Genomic DNA, 19,848 nt, shown 5'->3' on the forward strand with positions numbered 1-19,848 from the left:
AATTCTATTCATTTGCCAAAGTTCTAAAAGAAAGTCAAACATATCCTTAATGACGAATTCGCTTTTATGAAATCATTTTAATATTTGGTTATACACTTTTTCAAGAGATTTTCATAGGATGAGAAGTGATTTTGAATGATTGATATTTACCAAAATCTTAGAGAAAGGTTACAAAAATTAGAGAACAAATAAAATTAAAGGTAAAGCGATGAGATATCTCCTACGAGGCTACGAGCCAAGACGAAGAGTTCTCTATCGTTATCAGACCAACATTTTCTCCCAGTTTTGGGCAAATTTAGACCTTGGTAAATTAATTTTAAACTACACCTTTAATTTTATTTATCATCGTTCTCCTGACTTATTAATTCTGAAGAATTCTCTATCCCTTATGACTTCTTTTCAGTGGACAGACAAAACAATTAACAGTTGGCTAAACATATATTTTCTTGAGGGGAAAAAAGAAAGAGAAAGAGTACAGATTGTTTACCTATACAACTGGCATGAATCCAAACAAATAATACCGAACACCGAAGGAGAATCCACAGTCCAAAAACGCCCTTCGCCTTCCAATCTAAGCGTAAAAGCTTCGCCTTGCGAACTGCCAGAATAAAATTTGCAAGTACATACAGTTTTTCAAGTATTCCCCAACCCTATGGACATTATTCTCTGATCCCACATATAATCGATCTTTGGCACTATTGTTCGTAAATTGATCAAGCTTATCCACAGCACATATGGTACACTTATTTTGTAAGAGAACGCTGAAAAATATAACTTGAAAGATCTTGCTGGAGACTTGGTACCTGTAATTTGCCTCTGGCTAGAAATAGTTTGTAGTGTAGTTCTGCTCGACTCCGTCGGTGGCCTCTCACACTTTGGTTTCTTAACACCGAAAAAACTGATCCATATGTTCTAGAGCTCCAATCCCCATCAAGATTATGGAGTTAAACCTTCAAAACTTGAATTGCTATGTATCTTCTATGATGGCCATGAATGTTCAGTACGTTTCAGTGGTTGTTATAACCCGATATCAATCAAAATTATGTATCTAAAAGAACATCAAGAATCTGATCTGGAAGCAGTGAAGGAAGAAAGAAGGCCTGCAGCTTGTGCGGGTAGAATATCACCAAACGTAGACATGGCAGCCGCCGATCTATCTTTAAATATGCCAACTTGCCCATCGGTCAACATGGACCCAAGTTTTAGTGTGCTCTCTCCAAATCTGCTTCCAACCTGGAAGTTGAATAGGTACGGTTAGAAACTTTGGCATCCCAGATATTATTCTGATTTTATTATATGTGAAAGAATACAATAGGACGAGTAAAGTTATACAGAATAATACACCCATGAATTATATTGTTAACAAGAAGAAGGAAAAAAAAAAAAGAAATAAGAAAAGAGGTGAATATCTATGAAGTCACCAGTAATGGAAGGTCCATGTCAAGAATACAAACAAATGCCAACTATAACAAATGTCTGCAAACTCATCCACAAAAAATAAGAATCCCATAATCCACGCCCTTTGACATCTCTACATCTATAACAGCCACAACCAGAATGGCAGGCCTAACACCTTGAAACCTTAAATACCTTGGAAGTAGAAGTCGTGATGATTAAGAGTCTAAAGGATTTATCTCACAAAATGAACAATATATTTTGAACTTTTCTACAATTCACAGTTCATCACTGCCTAGGGAAAAAGGACAGAAAAATAACCTCGAAGCTTTGAATACCTTGGAAGTGGAAGTCGTAAAGATCAGGGATCTAAATTCTTTATCTGAAATATATGAACAATATATCTAAGTTTTCTAAGTTTCGGAGTTCATCCCTATCACCACCATTACTATATAATAGGGCTCCAAGCAATAAGTTTACTCGGTTGTTTGGGAGAACTTAAGCTTCACTAAATTGTTGGTGTAATAATTGGAACAAGTGGTTAAGTTGAAATACATTTAACAGACTACGGGAAGGTGATCAGCCATATTACCTGCATGAAAGATTTAAATAACGGTGCTGCTACCCCGAAACTGGAGTTATCGTTCAAATCTATTTTTTGAGGAAGCTCCCCGTTTGTGAAAGCTTTCCAGGAGTTTCTTGAGGAGATGTCATCTGAAGGTGTTGGAATAGTTGCCTTCATTCCTCCTTTTGAAGACAAAACTGGAGCACTGTATGAACAAGAAGCACATTACACAAATTGATTGTAAATGATAACTAGAAAAGCAGCAGTCAATTTGTAACAGAGTTTGAAAAGGCCGAGCAATGACAAACTTCAGCAGGTTACATCAATCAGTCAATCAGCTTTCATTTATCGTCATGTAAATCAGGCATTTATACAACTAGGAAAGGACATTGAGATATGTAGAGCATCTACCGAACACATATTCAATAATAGAGGTGGCTCCTGAGGACACATACCTGATACATTTAATAATATAGTGAGGACATGAAAAAGGTTGCTAACTCACTTCAGTTCAAGTTGAATGGACATTTTACATATCCAGTTTAAAGAAGGAAGCCAAACAAAAATTTTACGAACATATTTATTATCACAGACAAATTCAGAAATAATAACCATGCTCCAACACATTTCTCAATGATTCTTCAGCTGAGGGCAAATAAGAATTACCTAATTGGAAGGTATTTAAAACGAGGAATTGTAAGGCATCTCATGATATTGGATTCTGAATTGCTTGGCAATTTCTGAACAGTGTCTGTGTACATCCTATTAAGCTGCACAAAGAATCCAAAAAGGACAGCATGTCGAAGGTATGTCTGCCTTTCATTTTCCCAGAGATATGGCTCATACCTGAAATGAATTGCAGGAACAGTGATTTATCTTATCTTAAGTAGTTGCTAGAGGCATGAATAGTATAAGCATCCATGAACAGTAAAGAAAAACCTCATAGAGAAATAGGATGAAGAATTATGAAAGTAGATCTACAACCTTAACTTCCGACCCCACACCCCCGCCCCCCAACTATATGCAGACAATAAACAGATATCTACAAAGACATATATTCCCATCCATACATAAGAATGAATTTGTACTTTCCACACACTTCTTATTCTCATCATTCTTTTTCAGTTTCTGCTTAAATGGATGCAGAGATTCCGTGAGGAAAAGCTCCTATGGCACATGGTATTCAGAAACTTTAATGGTCTTCTAATATTTGTACAAACCACTTAAGTAGTAGTGGGGCATTCTTTGTAGGGAGGCATATGGGGATTTGGGTCACATCCCTTGGAGATGCAACACATTTGGTATGCTTGGCTCGTAACGGCACTTTGTGTTTTATGATGGAGAAGTTTTATTCTATCTGCTGTTTCGAGTTTTATTCTATCTGCTGTTTTGTGACAAGGGTCGATTCCTCCAACATGTTTTTTCCCCTCTTTTATCGAGTAATTCGTTTCAGAGAAATGAGAGAATGTTTAGAGGGTTTGAGAGGTATTGGGAAGAGGCAAGGGCTCTTGCCAAGTTTAATGCCTCTCTGTAAAGGACTTAAGGACTTTTTGTAATTATCCACTTGATCTTTATTCTTTTGAATTGGAGTCTCTTTTCATCTTGTTAGGTCCTTAGCCGTTGTTTTAAGTCCCTCTCAGAGCTATGGTTTTTTTTTTCTGTAAAAGCGTGGTTCCTCAATTTTTGAAAAATGTTGTACAATGGAAAATTAGAAGATTCCACTTTCAAGCAATCAAATATCATTTTTTTTTATAGGAAACGTCAGATCTATATTGAGAAAAAGAGAAGGTACAGTCTAGAGACCGGGGGATGAGAAAACCCCCGCCTAACAAAAAAAATAGTGAAGGACGGCAGACGGCTTTCCAATCACGTATTAGCATCGTAAGACTGCAATTACAAAAAAAGGTCAAATGATTTTCAGACTTATTATTATCATAATTTTGCTAAAGAGAGGCTAGTACGTAAAAAAACCTCCTTGACGGCCACTCTGCTTCCAGAGACCACTAGAAGTAATACGACTCAATCAACTCTTAATGATAATTTGTAACTATTAGAAAGCTTCCAACTACTAAAAAAATAAAAATCGAACTTACGTTTGCCAGTCAATTGGATCAAGCCTTTTTGAAAGACGATCTGTTAATGCATTCACACGCTCTTTAATGACTGATTTTTCCTCACTTACATCCTGCTTCCTTCTGAAGGTAAACTTTGCCCTTGGGTTTTTGGACAACTCTTCACTCATATTAGAATGAGTCCCACATAAAATATCAGCAGTAAACCTTATATCTAACAGAACCTGCAATATGCCTTTTTCTGACACTTGAGGCCCGCTATCTTCTATAGATGAAATAAAGTCCCCATAGATACCTATAACCTGCAAGGAGCCATACCATATAAGCTGAAACGATAAAATTGCCACTTACTATTGGACCACATAACACAGAATTTATGAGTCATGTATGCCAAACACACAAATAGAAGTTCCATTAAGAAGTATAGCAAAGGACAAAGCTATAATATTTCAAGACAAATGGCCTGGAAAAAAGTCTTCGCATAGGTATATAGAATATCAGTAAGTTAAAGTGTCTATACTTGCTTGTTCTGATTTTTCTTTCCCCAATATCCAACCATTTATTCGTTCTCTCCAGCAAGTGATAGCAACCAATGTCATCTAGGAACAGATACATGGATAACAGTGTTCTCACTGATATTCTAGTACCAAATTGTACAATGATAAACTTGTATATCCAGCAATTGACGTGTCTCAGCTAGAACCTCACTAGGTGCGTCATTGCCCCAAGCGCAAAGATTGATAAACTTGTATATCATCGAATTGGAAATACAGCATATGTAATGCATGAGTTTCATGCACTTGAAACTAATAACGTGACAACCCAGTTCATGAATGCTTAGACTAATTAAGATCTTTTCTTTATAAGAGACTAATTGTGGTCTAAGATTATTGCAAGCATAGTCTTTCTTGGCTGGTCCCTAGAGGATGATTAAAACAATGGACTTTGTCCAGAAATCTCCGTCTTTGGTTTGGGACCTCACGGCACATTTTATGCAAAAAAATGTTGTAAGACATGGATCCGATTCAAGAAGATACCCTTTACTACGAAGGTTTTGGGAAGATTTCTCCAAACTTTTGGTGTCAGTTTAGCTCCAAGCGAAGTTGTTAAAACATAATGGACCAGGTGCTCATTAACCCCCTTCGAAAGCAGTACACTTTTCTGGCAGGTAGCATTATTTGCTATCATTTGGAACATCTAGTTACAAAGAAATAGGATAATCTTCAAGGGTGTAGAAGGGTCTTGAGAGGAGGTATGCAACCCGCTCACTTTTACGTCTCCCTTTGGGTTATTCTCTATAAAGCTTCTCTATAATTTTTTCCATTGATTTAATTCTTAATAACTAGAATCCATTGTTTGGGGGCTTTTCTTTAACACCTTTTTTGTACTTCCAATTTATCTCAATGAAGATTTGTGAATATATATCCAAAGTTTTTACAAACAACAGAATTTTAACGTCCTGGAAAACTAAATACCTTTTCCAGCAGAGTCGTTGCAAATTTTCGGATTATTGTCTTCTCGAGAACATGACCTCCAATTCTATGAATTTCTTCACATGCACGGAACAGAAATGAAATTGTATAAAGAGAAGGCATTGAAGGAAGAGCAATTTTCATATCTGATTGACCTTCAGCAGATTGTTCTTGCTTGATGACTGTCTCTTCCCAGCCCTGCCAATCACCAAAAATTATTACCATTTGCGTAAACTATAAACAACAAAATCAGCAGAAAATACAACTAAAGGAAAACAAAAAACACTTCAATATTTTGTTAAGAAAACCAGTAAAGGAAAACAAAAAAATGCTTCAATATTTCGTTAAGAAAACCAGTACAGTAAACTGGTAGGAAAAATCTAGGCTATGCAACAGAATACTACACTAAACTAGAAAATTATATAAGTTCAACAACAATTTCAAGTTATGTCGTGTCCCCTTACCAATTTAAAAAGGCCCTTTTTCTGAAAATTATGATGTATGCTCCACACATTTTCAATAAAAATGTGTGGTTTCTTCTTATTATTAAAAATAAATCATATGCAAGAGAGGAACAGATGAAGTGGTGGTTTAGATCTTCCCGCTCCTTTTGCAATTGAAGTGAAGTTGAGGAGAGGGGGGATGTGAAGTTTTTGTCCCCAGATCTTGACTTCGGTGTTGATATCCATAAAACCAATGGACCACAAAGAGAAACTTGTAATAATTTAGGAATAAAATCAAGCACTTGAAACCACCGCTCTTTCTTCTCCCTTTAGCTTCATTTTTTGCTAGATGAGAAATATAAACTTCCAAGTACTGATCTTTACTCCTAATTCAATTAAATGAATTACTTCCTACGTCTTACCCCCACTAATTTTTGACTTTAACCTCAATGTGATTTCATTTCATGGCCAAGATTCCCTCAACCTTTTTCATTCATCGAAAATGAAATTGGATATAGGTGATTCCCAGTATAATATTTAGTATTTAAATTCTCGTGAAAGATTATATAATCCAAGTAGGTGGAAAAAATTTGTCCCGAAACACTAGTGTCTTCATTGCATCAAAATCCTAGCACCATCCCAGGTCTCTTACCAACAACAATCAGGCCCCTCAAAAAGTAATTAAGCTAGCCACACAACAAAAAATCAAAACTAATAAAGATGAATAACAATACGTTTTCAACATGAAATGCGGAAAATACTTTACCGTTCACAACTTTTTATCAATGATTCAATAGCAAAGTTAAAAATGCTAAATCATATTGATGGGTTTTACTACAAGTTTTATAGCTTCGAGGAAAACAATCATAGCAGTGCAGGTCCCAAAGCTGGGAGGACTCCTAAAAAGAAATTACAAAATTGAAATAATAAAATAAAATAAACCAAATACCACTTACCCTCAAGGGCGTTGCTGACAGTAGGGCATCATCTTGGGTAAGATCTCTAGAGAGAATAGAAGAAAGCTCATTACATAACCATAACATCCACAAGCTATGAGACCTTACAGAAAGATCTTGAGTAACTCTATTTAACTCTTCAAGTTTTGGGCTTTCACTTTCTTTAGTTCCAAGCAATGCAGCTGTAGCAAGTGACATTTGTCTTCTAGAGTCGGTGGACATTTGTCTTCCTGGAGAATTAACATATAAAGGAGAATCGGGAACACCTTTGGATTGTCTCAGTAATGAAGAATGCTTATCAAAAACAGAGGACGATGTGTCATTTACCCAAAATTTTGGTGAACCAAGGATGACACTAATGTGCCTCAAGTGATTTTGAAATGCAAACAGGAGTCGACCAATGAAAAGCGATCTCTCAACAAGTGGAGCAATACTAACAGGCTGACTGGCAGTCCTACTATTTTCCATGTTACTATATAGATTATCAATCTCTCTTTCTAGTTCCATCAATATGGTTAACATGCTTTCGTAACACATATTCTGTAGATAAGGTGCCAGATCTTTTAACCTTATTGATGCCTTAGGAGATTCTATGAAACTTAGAAGATCCTCAAGCACACTCTGACAACAGTTTTCAAATGCATCTCTGATACGGCTGACTTCTGGACCAAAATAAGCATTGATACAACTACTAAAATCACTCTCTTCTACAGATGCTTTTGCTCCCACAGTTGGACCGGCTTTCTTAGCATTAAATTCTATAAACCAAACCCCACCACCTGTAGAGGGTCTGTTCAAGTACCCCTGGAAATCCAAGATATTATTACCTAAAGCATCCTCAGATGCATGAACCGATTCTGCAATATTAACTCCTTTAACCATTTCCTTGAATCTTGAGTCAATTATAGTTTTCATCCTGCGCGCAAATGCATCTTCAAATATGTCATCCCAGAGGTCTGAGTCATCTTCCAATACAAGTTCCCTCATTCTACTCCAAGGCAACTCGATTTCAGATCCAAAAACACTTTTCAACCAATCCAAACTTCCTTCCAAGACTTCCTTACTTTCCATTGTCTCTCTTATTAATTTCTCAGCAGAAGCAAGGTCTTGGCCACTTCCAATGGCATCAATCAAAAACCTTCCATTTATCTGGCTAACAATCTCTCTTCCACATTCTCTTAGCCAACTCGAGCAAGTCCTAGCAATGTAATCTTTCTCAAGCATTACCATGACTGACTCTAACGTATCCCTAAATGACTTCCAGAGCCTAACTTCCTCATCTGGGTTGGGAATTCCACCAAACAATTGAGATGCAGGAGGTGAACTCAATATAACTTTGTAAAACAGTGGCATATCATTCAGAACTTGCAAAAACAACTCACCAACCTGTCCTATACTGACCTGAATTATAGCCAACACCTCGCAGAACACGGATATTACAATAGAACAAGCTGCATTGCTCCCGCATGTTCCTAATTTTTGAGAAATCCAGGACTTCCTCGAATCGAGGAACAAACTGAGAACTTGCTTCGGCTCAAGCTCATCAATAACGGCAACAGCAGCCAAGGCATCCGCATAAGCCCCAACCCCAATTCCACGATCGAGTAGTCTCTCACGGCTACGCTGAGAAATCTGAGATTTGAAGCTCTCCACTATCTGCCAATGGTGCTGAAGCAGAGGAAAATTGGAGAGAAACTTACGGTCTGAATCGGCATTGTGAGTCGTCAAAGCTTGCTGCACATGCTTCGCTCGAAGGTGACGAACAGCAGCTTCGAGAAACATCGACTCGTCGAGGCAACCCCAAATATTCTCAGGGGTATCAACGAGGTACTTGACCCGGCAAGCGATGGCGTAGAGGGTGACGCGAACATGATTATGGGAAGGAAGATGCGTGAGCGAATCGGAAGACGAAAGGGAACGGATGGAAAGGTGAATGGAAGAGAGATTAGAGGAAATTGAATGGGAAGTCGACTTCATGAGAACAATGGAGTCGGCGGAGTCGATCAGATCTCGGTAGCGGTTACCGACGAGTTGCCGGAGCTCCTCTTGCTTGGACTGGATCTGGGCGCGGGTGGAGGACTCCACCTTCCGAATTTCAGAAATGGGCTTTGTCCGGAACAGAGATTCGGCATCGCGGTAACCTCCGCCTCCGTCTGTTGAGGAAGCTGAAGGTACTCCCATGGCTGCCCTCGCTTCTGGTGCTCAGAATTGGTATGAATCTGATCTTACGAAGATGGCAATGTCATGAATCAATCGCAAGGAAAGCAAATGGAAATCGATTAGAGCAACAATTTGTTGATTTTGGTTCAGATTTGGGATTAAGAGGGTCGGTTTACTGCTCTTGCTGATCAAGATCAATGGCGGGTTCTGAATTCGGGTCAAATATGATGATAATCGAGAAACAGAGATAATTGATAATTTTTCAAGAGGACAATATCCATGTCGAAAATAAAATTATTAAGTTGAAATTTTTTTTCTCGGGGAAATTGAAAATAGTTACAATTATTTTGCTCTCATTTACTCGTACGAAACTTTCAATTTTGTATTTAACACGTCTGTAAATTATTATAATTTTTTAAAAAAAATTTGGAGATATTTTAAATACATAACGAAAAGCCAAGTACATATTAAATAAAAAAATTGAAATACTTATTATGTATTTATTAGACATAACTTAAAAAAATTAATTAAGTGACTAAAGTTGTAATTTAACTTAAATTTTTATCTTTTTATATGATAAACCAAAATTTTTATTACATTTTGGTTTGGATGGTAATAAGTACTTTTTTTTCTAATACGCATGTGGAATGGAAATTCAAATTCATGACTTTTTTGTCATATCTTAATCAGTTGAACTATAATTAGGTTTGTGCAATAAGTACTTGTTTGATTGAACTCACGAGCAATTAGCAATAATTTTAATACAACATGTAAGATAAAAGGAGTATACTAATTATAATTTGAAGTTTATTACTAAATTTTATCAATTCATTGAACCTACACCTTTATTTTATCCGATTCATCTGTTCGATGTCTCAAATCGTACTAAAAATTATTTTTACTTCATCTAACATGTTATGTCATATCACACATTTAAGTAACGATATTAATATTGCGGATTTACTAAATTTAAAAATCAAAAGTTCAGAAAATGTAATTTGAACTTTTTGAGGTCATAAAAAAAATAAACACATGGACTAACTTGGTAATTTAATAAAAAAAAATGTGAAAATTTTCATTTCAGATATGTCAGTCAAATTCAGGAAAATTACCAAAATTTATGAAGAAAATTGTTTACGAAGCAGGTTATAATTTATCGATTTGAATATAACATTATGCATTTAGCGCTGATTAAATGTATTTTTAAATGTTCTTTTTAAAAATTATTATGTAAACTAATATCTTAAAACTGTTTTTATGTTTAAATTTGTTTGAAAAAAAATTTTATTTGATTGTATGCTACTTTATTCATCCAACACCTTAAGTTAAAAAGGGTAATTACGTATAAAACTGATATAGTCTAAAATAACAATAAATCTAATTGATTTTTAAAAAAAAAAGAAATTTAAATATAATTGATTTTTCAAAACCATAATTTAAGTAATACCTTAAAAATCAATTGAAAATAATTTTAAGGTGTGTTTTGGAGTGTGGGTGTGTTTGAGAATGATTTTAACATGGAAAAATCACTTTTGTCACCGTCAAAATCACTTTTATTTTCATTGATCATATTTGACAAATTAAAAAATTGATTTTAGAAAAACATAAAATCAACTTTGAGTGGTGATTTTGAAAAATCAATTATTCTTAAATATCCTTTTTCAAAATTACTCATTGAGCATAGTCAAAATCACGTTTGGCATTGTCAAAATTCACTTTCCTAAAAATCAATTTAATTTAAAGAAAAAACTTCGCTTTAAATTGATTTCCAGCTTGAAAATTAATTATAGAAAATCAATTATAAAATTTATTTCTTCAAAATCATTAATTTTACCATGACTTCTACACACATCATCAGACTTTTTTTAATTTAACAAACAGAGAAAGAAAAGTGATATTTGACGATTACAAAAGTAATTATGACCCCTGACAAACATATTCACACACAAACTTAATTGGAAAATGAAAAATATTCTCCATTTTAATTTGAAGAAAGAGAGAGAGATGAACTAAAGATACTGTATAATATTTTCCAAGGAGAAAAATTAGCAGAGTTACAGGATGACATCTAGCTTGTCTCAAGGAACTCTCCAAAATGTTTTTACACAAATTTCTGCGCTATTCCTTTTTTGAGTATGTAGTACCAGTGGCAAATTTCTGCGTATGAACCTGGAATTCTCTCTTCTCTCTCTTGCCATCATGTATGTACACAACAGTTTGTGTTAGATATCTCTCTGTGTACTCTGCTTCCTTCAAGACGTCTCGTATAGAACCCGACGCTCTATGAGGTCCGACAATACACTCCTCATTTTATCAATCGAGACGGGTTTTAGTATTAGCCCATCCATGCCGACTCTGAGGCAGCTCTCTTTTGTTACTTTGTCTGAGTTCCCTGTGAGTACTACCATGAACGGTCTTTCGTGACATTTTGCAAACCTTTCGCGGATTCGGATTGCTAGTTCGTAACCGTCGTCTCCAGGAGCACATATATCCATGAAAACCACCTTGTGTTCTTGCGAGACGACGTGTAGGAACTCATCGATTGAGCCTGCTGTCGTTACCTCGCATCCGAGATGTACAAGAAGTCCCTTGGTCACCGACCGGCTAACTCTGTACCAGGAAATGCAGCATGAATATTAGACTTGAAAGACAATTCCAACATGCTTGGTATGGCTTCCAAAATCAAGAGAGTATATATTGGACAAATATCATTTTATTCAAAAAACCGGATTTTATCAGGAAAAAAAAATGAAAGAGTAAAAAATGACATACCAAACAATCCAAACTAAGGAGCCATATAAAAACTAAACTAGCAATAAATAAAGAGCACCAATCTAAAGAACAAGCTCTAAAGATAGTTAGAAAATTTCCCTGCAATCTTTCTAAAGCGCTAACTAACGCCTTTACGCCATCTCATCTTGAGACCTCTAAACCTCAATAAAAAAATACTTGAGTCGGGTAGACTTGGAGATCAGTTCGATATTTGTTTCAAACAATGGATGCATCAAAAACGTCGAAAAGAAAGCAAAAAGCGTTCCAAAGATTTAACCAAACCAATCCTATCATACTAAGGGGGAATCAACTTCCGTCATGGAGAGCACATATTAGACAACGATTTGTAGATTGGCTCGGACTTCGGTATTTGTGTCGAACAATGATACATCAAAAACCTTGATAAGAATGCAAAAAAAGTGTTCCAAAAATTTAGCCAAACCACTCCTATCATATTGAGGGAATCAACTTTCATCAATTGAGTCAACAACCGTACCAACGGAAATAGTAAAAATCAACATCTCAACCATTGCAACATTATCCTGAGCGATCATGTAACTTTCATAAAGAAAGTAATGATATTATTTAGTTATTTACTATGATAAAATAAAGAGAAATATACAGCAGTACTGATGATTATTTTCTACCTTTATTCCAAAACCAACTAGAGATTACTATTCAATATACTTTACAACTGAGGAAAATCCTTCTTAATGAACTGGTAAAATACTCTGCTTCGACAGGACTTCCCGTCACCCTCAATTTCTGGGCCTTTAATATAGCAGTCAAGCTTTTATCTACTTAAGATATCAACAACAACCACAAAAAGGAAAAGGGATAGCAGGTCCCCTTGCGATCTTGGTTTCCAGATCCCATTGATAAGATATAGGACCAATAACATTCTCATTTCTTGTTTCTCATTTCCAATTTTATTAAGAAGCCTAAACATGTGACAACTGTTTAGTTTCTTGTTTCTATAAAAACATTCTCAAAATTGTATAGAAATTTTGAAAACAACAAAAATAAGTTCTTTATTTCTTGTTTCTGTTCCCGACTTGTTCTAAAACATAAATAAAAATATTGTTTTATCATTTTTCAATCCATAATTGTTGAGACCATGCAATTCTTTTTTTTAATTATTAAAATGAAGAAACAAAAACAAGAAATGGAAATGTTAACAAATAGTCCTTTTAAGGTATTTGGCCACAAACTGCTTCCTTTCTATAAGGGCTATGGAAAAGTTAAAAACAAACAAGATCATAAGTTTTATCTATGTTGATTTTCAGTGGCCACGCTTCAACTTTTCTGGCTTTTTAAGATCTGCAAATGTGTTTACCACTTTTCATTTACATATCTGCTAAGAGTTCGAGCCAACTTGCGCACCTCTTCACCATCTTTAAGGGACAACCATCATACCTTACAACCAACATTTAAGGTTCAAAGTAGGTGACCAGAATAGGGTTTGAACCCATTTTCTCCATTTTCTCCGAGTCCCTTTATTTTTTCATGGGCTCTAATAACCACTAGATCAACCCAAGGTGGTTAGAATAACACTATTCATTCTATCCTCAAAAACTTCATAGATACTGTTGTGAAGGCTTATTGGCCTAAATTAACTCATCTTTAAATAGAATTTACCGTCTCTTCGAAAATGAAAGAAAATGAAAAGCCGAGCTTTCATTGAGAAGTATGAAACAATACAAAAGGGCATACAAAATAACAGCCCAACAAAAGGAGCCAAAACTAAAAGAATGGCCTCCACCCCAATCTAGCAATATCAAACCTAAGGAATAATTACAAAAAAAATTTGGACACTATGAAACCAAGCAAGAGCTCACACCTTCTATCAAGATCTCTCAACCCCTCTAAATATCTTGTTGTTTCTCTCATTCCACAAACTCCAAAGAACATTTAAGAAACTTGTGTGCCACAAAAAGCGTCCCTTATCCCAAAACAGAGTGTAATGAAGAGTCACCTCCAACATCGAGCTACACTCTCTGGCACGAGCAAAGCAAACCCCAAAAGCCTAAAGCAAAAAATCCTAAACAAACGAAGCAAACTGGCAAGTCCAATGACTGCTCTCCTACAAGGAATATAGCGCTGAAGCCCACTTAGACAAGAAGAATGCATCATGATACGATCTAAAGTATTAACCCTGCCATGTAAGAGCTACCAAAGAAATATCTAATCTTCTTTGGAATCTTAGCCTTCCAAAGTGGGGAAAAAACAGGGCAGCAAGAGGGACAGCAGTCCACCAAATACAAAAAAAAACATGATAAATAATTACATTTAAAATGAATAATGAAGTAAGAACTTCAAATTTTGAAGAAAAAATAGGTAACTATGTTACTAACCCATTTTCGTCCATAACAAGGACTTTGAGTCCAGGAAAGCTTGTATGAATGTTGTTATCATGGATTTTTGATGTAAAGGGAAGCCTTGATTCATTTGATTGGTCAGCAATTCCAAGTTTTACAATAAAGGTGGCTGTACATCCCTTTCCGATACCTTCACTTTCAAGCCAAATATGTCCTTCCATAAGATTCACGAACCTGATCACACAACAAAAAATGGAGGGAATAAGGGGCACATCTTCATCTCATAGCAGCTTACATTAATCTTAAAAATATATGGGGACAAAATTCCTAGACAAAAATTATTTGTGATCAATAAGAGAAAAACCAGCTATAAACATTGTACCTTTTACAAATTGCAAGCCCAAGACCACTACCACCAGAATTTCTTGTGGCCACTGTTTGAGTTTGAGCAAATTTAGTGAACAACTTGGGAATATCTTGAGGACTAATTCCAGATCCTGTATCTTTTACCTACACATGCAGAAAAAATCTTTAGCATATTTTCTAAATATTGATATTAAAAGACTTACCATCGCAGATGCCAAATAAACGAACCTGTACACGTAAATAGAAGTGACCATCACTCGGCACAGGGAGAAAATCTGGAACTCGAGATTCTCTGAAGGTTTCTGATTTTGCAACAATTGCCGTGATTGATATACTACCTTCTTTTGAAAATTTCACGCCATTACCCACAACATTAAGAATAGCTTGCATAAGACGTTTCTCATCACCAATGGCAAATACTGGCAAATCAGGACCCAAATGTAAGGTCAATGACAACTTTTTGACTAGTGCAACAGGCTTGATCAAGTTAAGTACCTGCAAGAAAGAGAGTTGATTTTACAGTATCAGATGGGTAATTCGTAATTGATATTTGCAACGAAATTAATAATACAAAATTTTTGGTCAGACCTCTTTAAAAACAGCTTGAAGGTTAAAAGTGCCAATGTCCAGTTGTAGGCTACCATCTTCGAGCCTTGAAAGATCCAGAACATCATTTATCAGAGTGGCTAAAAGATTACTGCTTTTTAATACTGTTTCAACCATCAGGCGTTGCTCTGGTGTAAGTTCAGTCTCTTGCAACAGTGAAGAGAGGGCAATTATTGCATGCATGGGGGTTCTCATCTCATGGTTCATGACAGCCAAGAAATCATTCCGGGCACGTATTGCCGTTTCTGCTTCTCTCCTGGCTAGATCAAGGGCAACATTCTGCTCCATTAAAAGATCTCTAGCCCTCATTGACTCTTCCAAGATTGCAGCATGAGAAAGAGCAACTGCTACCTGATTTAAAACGTACATACATGAATCAATGGTATCAGGACACCAAAAATATCCTTGAGATATGGAAACAAAAACTTTTTCCAGATAAACAAACTTTCCTCTTACAAAATTGACATGTTTCTACTTATTTTAACATGTACCAAGTAATATAAATGATATGTAATTTTTGTTTTCCTCATTTCTTGGGGTGGTACACTATATGAGCAAAATCCTCAACGGCTCAACTCATGTACAATCTAGAATAATATCACCATGTAACGAATTTATAAGAGTTGTCCACCTGTCCAACATGCAAGGATTCAGCTTTGAGTTGCAGCAGGTAAAATTAATCCCAAATCCCTTAACTTTTTAAATAGTAGTTAAAAATTAACCTTAGTACAATAGTATAGCCTTGATATATATAAAATTAAAAAAAAATCTGAATTTGTTAAAACTTGGATGAGAAGCAGATATAGAAGGAACTTCTAGGCAAACATGCTGCATTCTCATTGAAATAATGAAAAGGAGTCATGAAAAATTATAATTAATAAAGAACCCATGCTAACCAGTCAAAGATGAGCCCATGCTAACAAGTCAAAGATAAACAAGCTCGTGGATACCTGATCAGCAACAACTTCAACCAGCTCCAACTCATGAACACGCCATTGTCTAGCACTATCTGATGGAAGCATCAAAACCATGAGTGCGTATCGCTTAGTCGAGAGCTCTGGCCAGTCATTTATTTGAAAATTAGAAAGATGCAATAGAGGAACACGAACAGCAACAACCTCTCCAGCCATGTATTTCCCAGCAAGAGGTCGTAGCCTAGCCACAGGGCAATTTGGTGATATTTTTACTGCACGATTACTACTGAAAACTTGACTGACCACAGGGAGATGGATGGGGACAGTATATCCAACTGGATTCTGCTGATGAAGAGTATAGGACAGTTGAAGTTCCAATCCCGTACGAGTTGGCATCCAAAGTGCACACTCTTCCAATGCCAAAGTTCTTCCCAGCTCAATGAGAGTGGTTTTCAGTATAGTATGCCTGTCAAGAGTACTCCTAATTTCATGAGTAAGCATCCTTACATGTCGACCAGTTTCCTCTTGTGTACGAATGAGCCCCATTTCCCTATCCAATTCAGCAGCCTTGTTCTTCAAAAACAGCTCTCTAGTTTTGACACTCAATAAATCAGGTATGATATGTACAAGCATAAGGGCGGTTGCACACGATACCACAGCAGTTAAAACCTTTGCAGTGGTCATCACTGCTGCTACCGTTCTCGAATGCATGGTAAAGGTCCATAAGTTTATAAGATGTGTTGCCCCACAGAGAACAATGAAAGCACCAAACTGGACAAGAACCCATCTGTAAGGAAACACTGCAGATTTCTTGACAAAGTAGATGAGCTCCAAGGGGATGGAGAAATACGCAAGTGCAATGAAGAAATCAGAAATATACTGATACTTCATCAACAGCTCATCAGCTGGATATTGTGGCTCAATGCAATAACAATTCTCCATGGCAACCAGACCAAAGCTGCCCAATGACTTGCTCTTCTTTCAACTGTTTATCTGGTTCACGAAAGGAAAAAAAAAATACTATTTATACCAATGATTATGTCAAATTAATGATATGTACATATTACTAATGAGTCGTAAAATTCAGTAGGCCTATGGAAGGAAGGAGGGGAGGTAGGTTTTTGATTAACAACTTGAACTAAAAATTAGGATTTTAAATTTCCCTCTAATTTGCCATCCTAATGTTTTTCAAAATTGAGAGATTATATATAGATAGTAGAATTTTGTCACTTCCTTTGAAAATTTCTGGCTCTGGTCCAGAATGTGACTCGAAACATCAACCCACCCCTAAAGAACATGAGAAGTCTAGTAGAGCAGGGAAGCAGATAGTACATCAAGCAGGAACATTCTGCTTCCTTTCTACGCTAATATCTATCTTTAAAATCAGCCAACAAGACCCATTTCAATTTTGGATAAATTCCTTTTGAGGAAACTCTCTGCCCTTGTTTACAGGGCTGGAAAGTGGAAAAACAACAGCAATAGTTGATATTCCAATTTCATAATCAGATCCACCATGGTTAGAAAACGTATAAGCAAGAAACCTTCATTTCAAATTAAGAAATCTCAACCTCAAACAGAGCAACAACCGATTTGGGAATCGCAGCACCAGATACCCAAACAAAAGAACAACAACCTCAGCTTAAGATCAGTTCAAAAACACACCAATCCCACCAAAAAAAATACCCACATCACATCACCCATTTCATCAAGCAACGATTCGAGCTCCAAAGAAACACTTCCAAAACCAAAACCCAGTTCAGCTTCAGGGTAAAGATTACAAACAATCAATCAATCAATCAATCAATCCACCACCTGGGTTCCTTCGCTCATTTGTGGTGAAAAGCGGCCTCGGAATTTGTTCATCACGTTTCAGCACAAGAAGATGAAGAAGAAGAAGCGTCTTTGTTCCTCCATTTGGGTCCCGATCTTCAGATGTCCAAAAACGTTTTCAGACCAAATGCAATGTTCCGGGTATTTTCACCTTCTCTCTAACTTTCTCTCTCTAATTCTTTTTCCTCTCTCTCTCTCTAACTTTTATGGGTGTGATGGGGTTTCGGGAGTTCTGAGACAAGCAAACGGAAAGTGGGGGAAAAATGAGAGCCAAACTCCAAAGCCAACACATTTATAAGTCAACGTCGGTTCTCTCCCGTCAGTCTATTCCTTCCCCTTTTATCCACACCATGCCACTTCTCTCTCTTCCCCTTTTTCTCTTTCTCTCTCTATATATTATTTTATGCCTAAACAAAATTTTGGTACTATATAATTAGTAACCAAATTCAAACTTTGGACTAATTAAAAATTGGGAGCCAAAAAAATATAATTTCTAAATCTGAGCCAACTCAATACACATATCTTCAATCAAAAAGTTGTTTGTGCGGATTCTCACTCTCATGTATTGTTGTACTAAGCTTAAATGTTATTTTGGTACATATATTTTGATCTTCAGTTCATTTTAGTTTATGTAGTTTTAAAACGTCCATTTGAGTATTTTATTTTCAACTTTGTTTTATTTTAATCGTGTATTTTCTAAATATATTTTTTTGACATATACTTTAAAAAATGAATTGATTCTTTCATTTCTATCTTATTTTCTTTCGATCATATTTTTAACGTGACACTTTATTCATTAAATTTATTAAAAATGTAATCATAAATTTATACCAATAGTTTTTATTCCGTACAAATCTATATTCAAATGTTACGAATAGAAATCAAATTAGTAGCTTTTTTAAAAATACATCAATGAAAACAAAGAGTGCAAAAGTATATGTAAAAATGAATCAAAATAAAAAGTAGATAAATCAAAAAAAAAATATATTGTGAGAGTACAGGGGCTCAGTCAAAACTACGGTCGTGGTATTTAAATCTTTTATTTATTTGTTTTTTAATATAAGATATGTATATATAATTTAATATAGTTTTAAATAAACTAATAATATTCAGATTCATGCATCGTCTTAAATTAATAGCGTTAATTATGGTGGTACAAAGTTGCTTGAATAATGGATGGTGACGGATTAGGACCCCATATGATTTACCCTTTTTTAAGTGGGACCCAATATTTTAATTTGTTTGCAAATTTGGAATTTACAGGTAAGAATTAACAAATATCCTCCTTTAAAGTACGACAGGGGATACAAAAAGTTTTTTCAATTATCTTTTTTTTTTTTGAGTTTAGTTCCTAACCATGAGTTTAATTTGAAAATAGAAATTTGAAAACAAAGGATTTAACAATAATAGAGTCATATTATATGTTTTAGTATTTTCGAATATGAAATCGTCAATTTTGCTCTCACACGCTAAATTTTGCTTTGTTTAGTCATAGCTTTAACGTACTAGGCTGAAATAACAAGTATTTCCATTTAAAGTTTTAGGGGATACAAATTTTTTTTTTCTAATTACTGTTTTTTCGATTTAGTCTCTAAACTTTTTAAAAAAATACACGTTTAATTTATGATTTTGATTTAAATGTTTTTTTTTGGCAAAAATGATATTGATTTAAGAAAATTTAGAAATTATGTTTCACGGTGGATCTATGGACATTTAAAACTAGTGATTGTTGCTAAATTAACTTTACATCCATATAGTTCAAAGATATCAAACTATTATAAATCTTGGAACTTGTGATATCGTATCTAATAGGTCACTGTCTCACTGAGATATATAATAAGTGCGTTAAATTTTGGTTTTGTGTCCAATAAATGTATAAACTTTGAAAAATGCATTTAATAGTTTAGGAACATTCTTTTAAGGCGGTTAGAAATACTCATTAGACACAAAATTAAAAATTAATGGACTTATTGCATACA

The 19,848-nt window shown here is 35.4% G+C and overlaps 2 protein-coding genes across 2 annotated transcripts; both read right to left on the bottom strand.

Annotated features, from left to right (window-relative positions):
* Positions 1-419: 419 nt before the first annotated feature.
* Positions 420-9,312, bottom strand: LOC111018178 (Vps51/Vps67 family (components of vesicular transport) protein). Its single transcript, XM_022294154.2, has 6 exons — positions 6,904-9,312; positions 5,508-5,702; positions 4,054-4,334; positions 2,627-2,806; positions 1,988-2,165; positions 420-1,233 (listed from the first exon to the last, which is right to left on the bottom strand). Exons 1-6 carry the CDS (start codon positions 9,082-9,084, stop codon positions 1,060-1,062), a joined length of 3,189 nt encoding a protein of 1,062 aa, XP_022149846.1. The 5' UTR covers positions 9,085-9,312; the 3' UTR covers positions 420-1,059.
* Positions 9,313-11,068: 1,756 nt separating this feature from the next.
* On the bottom strand, positions 11,069-18,131 carry ETR1 (Signal transduction histidine kinase, hybrid-type, ethylene sensor). The gene is made up of 7 exons (XM_022294143.2): positions 17,852-18,131; positions 16,076-17,032; positions 15,108-15,476; positions 14,748-15,014; positions 14,536-14,663; positions 14,190-14,387; positions 11,069-11,673 (listed from the first exon to the last, which is right to left on the bottom strand). The coding sequence occupies exons 2-7, from the start codon at positions 16,979-16,981 to the stop codon at positions 11,316-11,318; spliced, it is 2,226 nt and encodes a 741-aa protein (XP_022149835.1). The 5' UTR covers positions 16,982-17,032; positions 17,852-18,131; the 3' UTR covers positions 11,069-11,315.
* Positions 18,132-19,848: the final 1,717 nt, after the last annotated feature.

Source organism: Momordica charantia (assembly GCF_013281855.1).
Source record: "Momordica charantia cultivar OHB3-1 chromosome 8 unlocalized genomic scaffold, Mcharantia_2.0 BLBB01000008.1, whole genome shotgun sequence".
NCBI classification, from domain to species: Eukaryota; Viridiplantae; Streptophyta; class Magnoliopsida; order Cucurbitales; family Cucurbitaceae; genus Momordica; species Momordica charantia.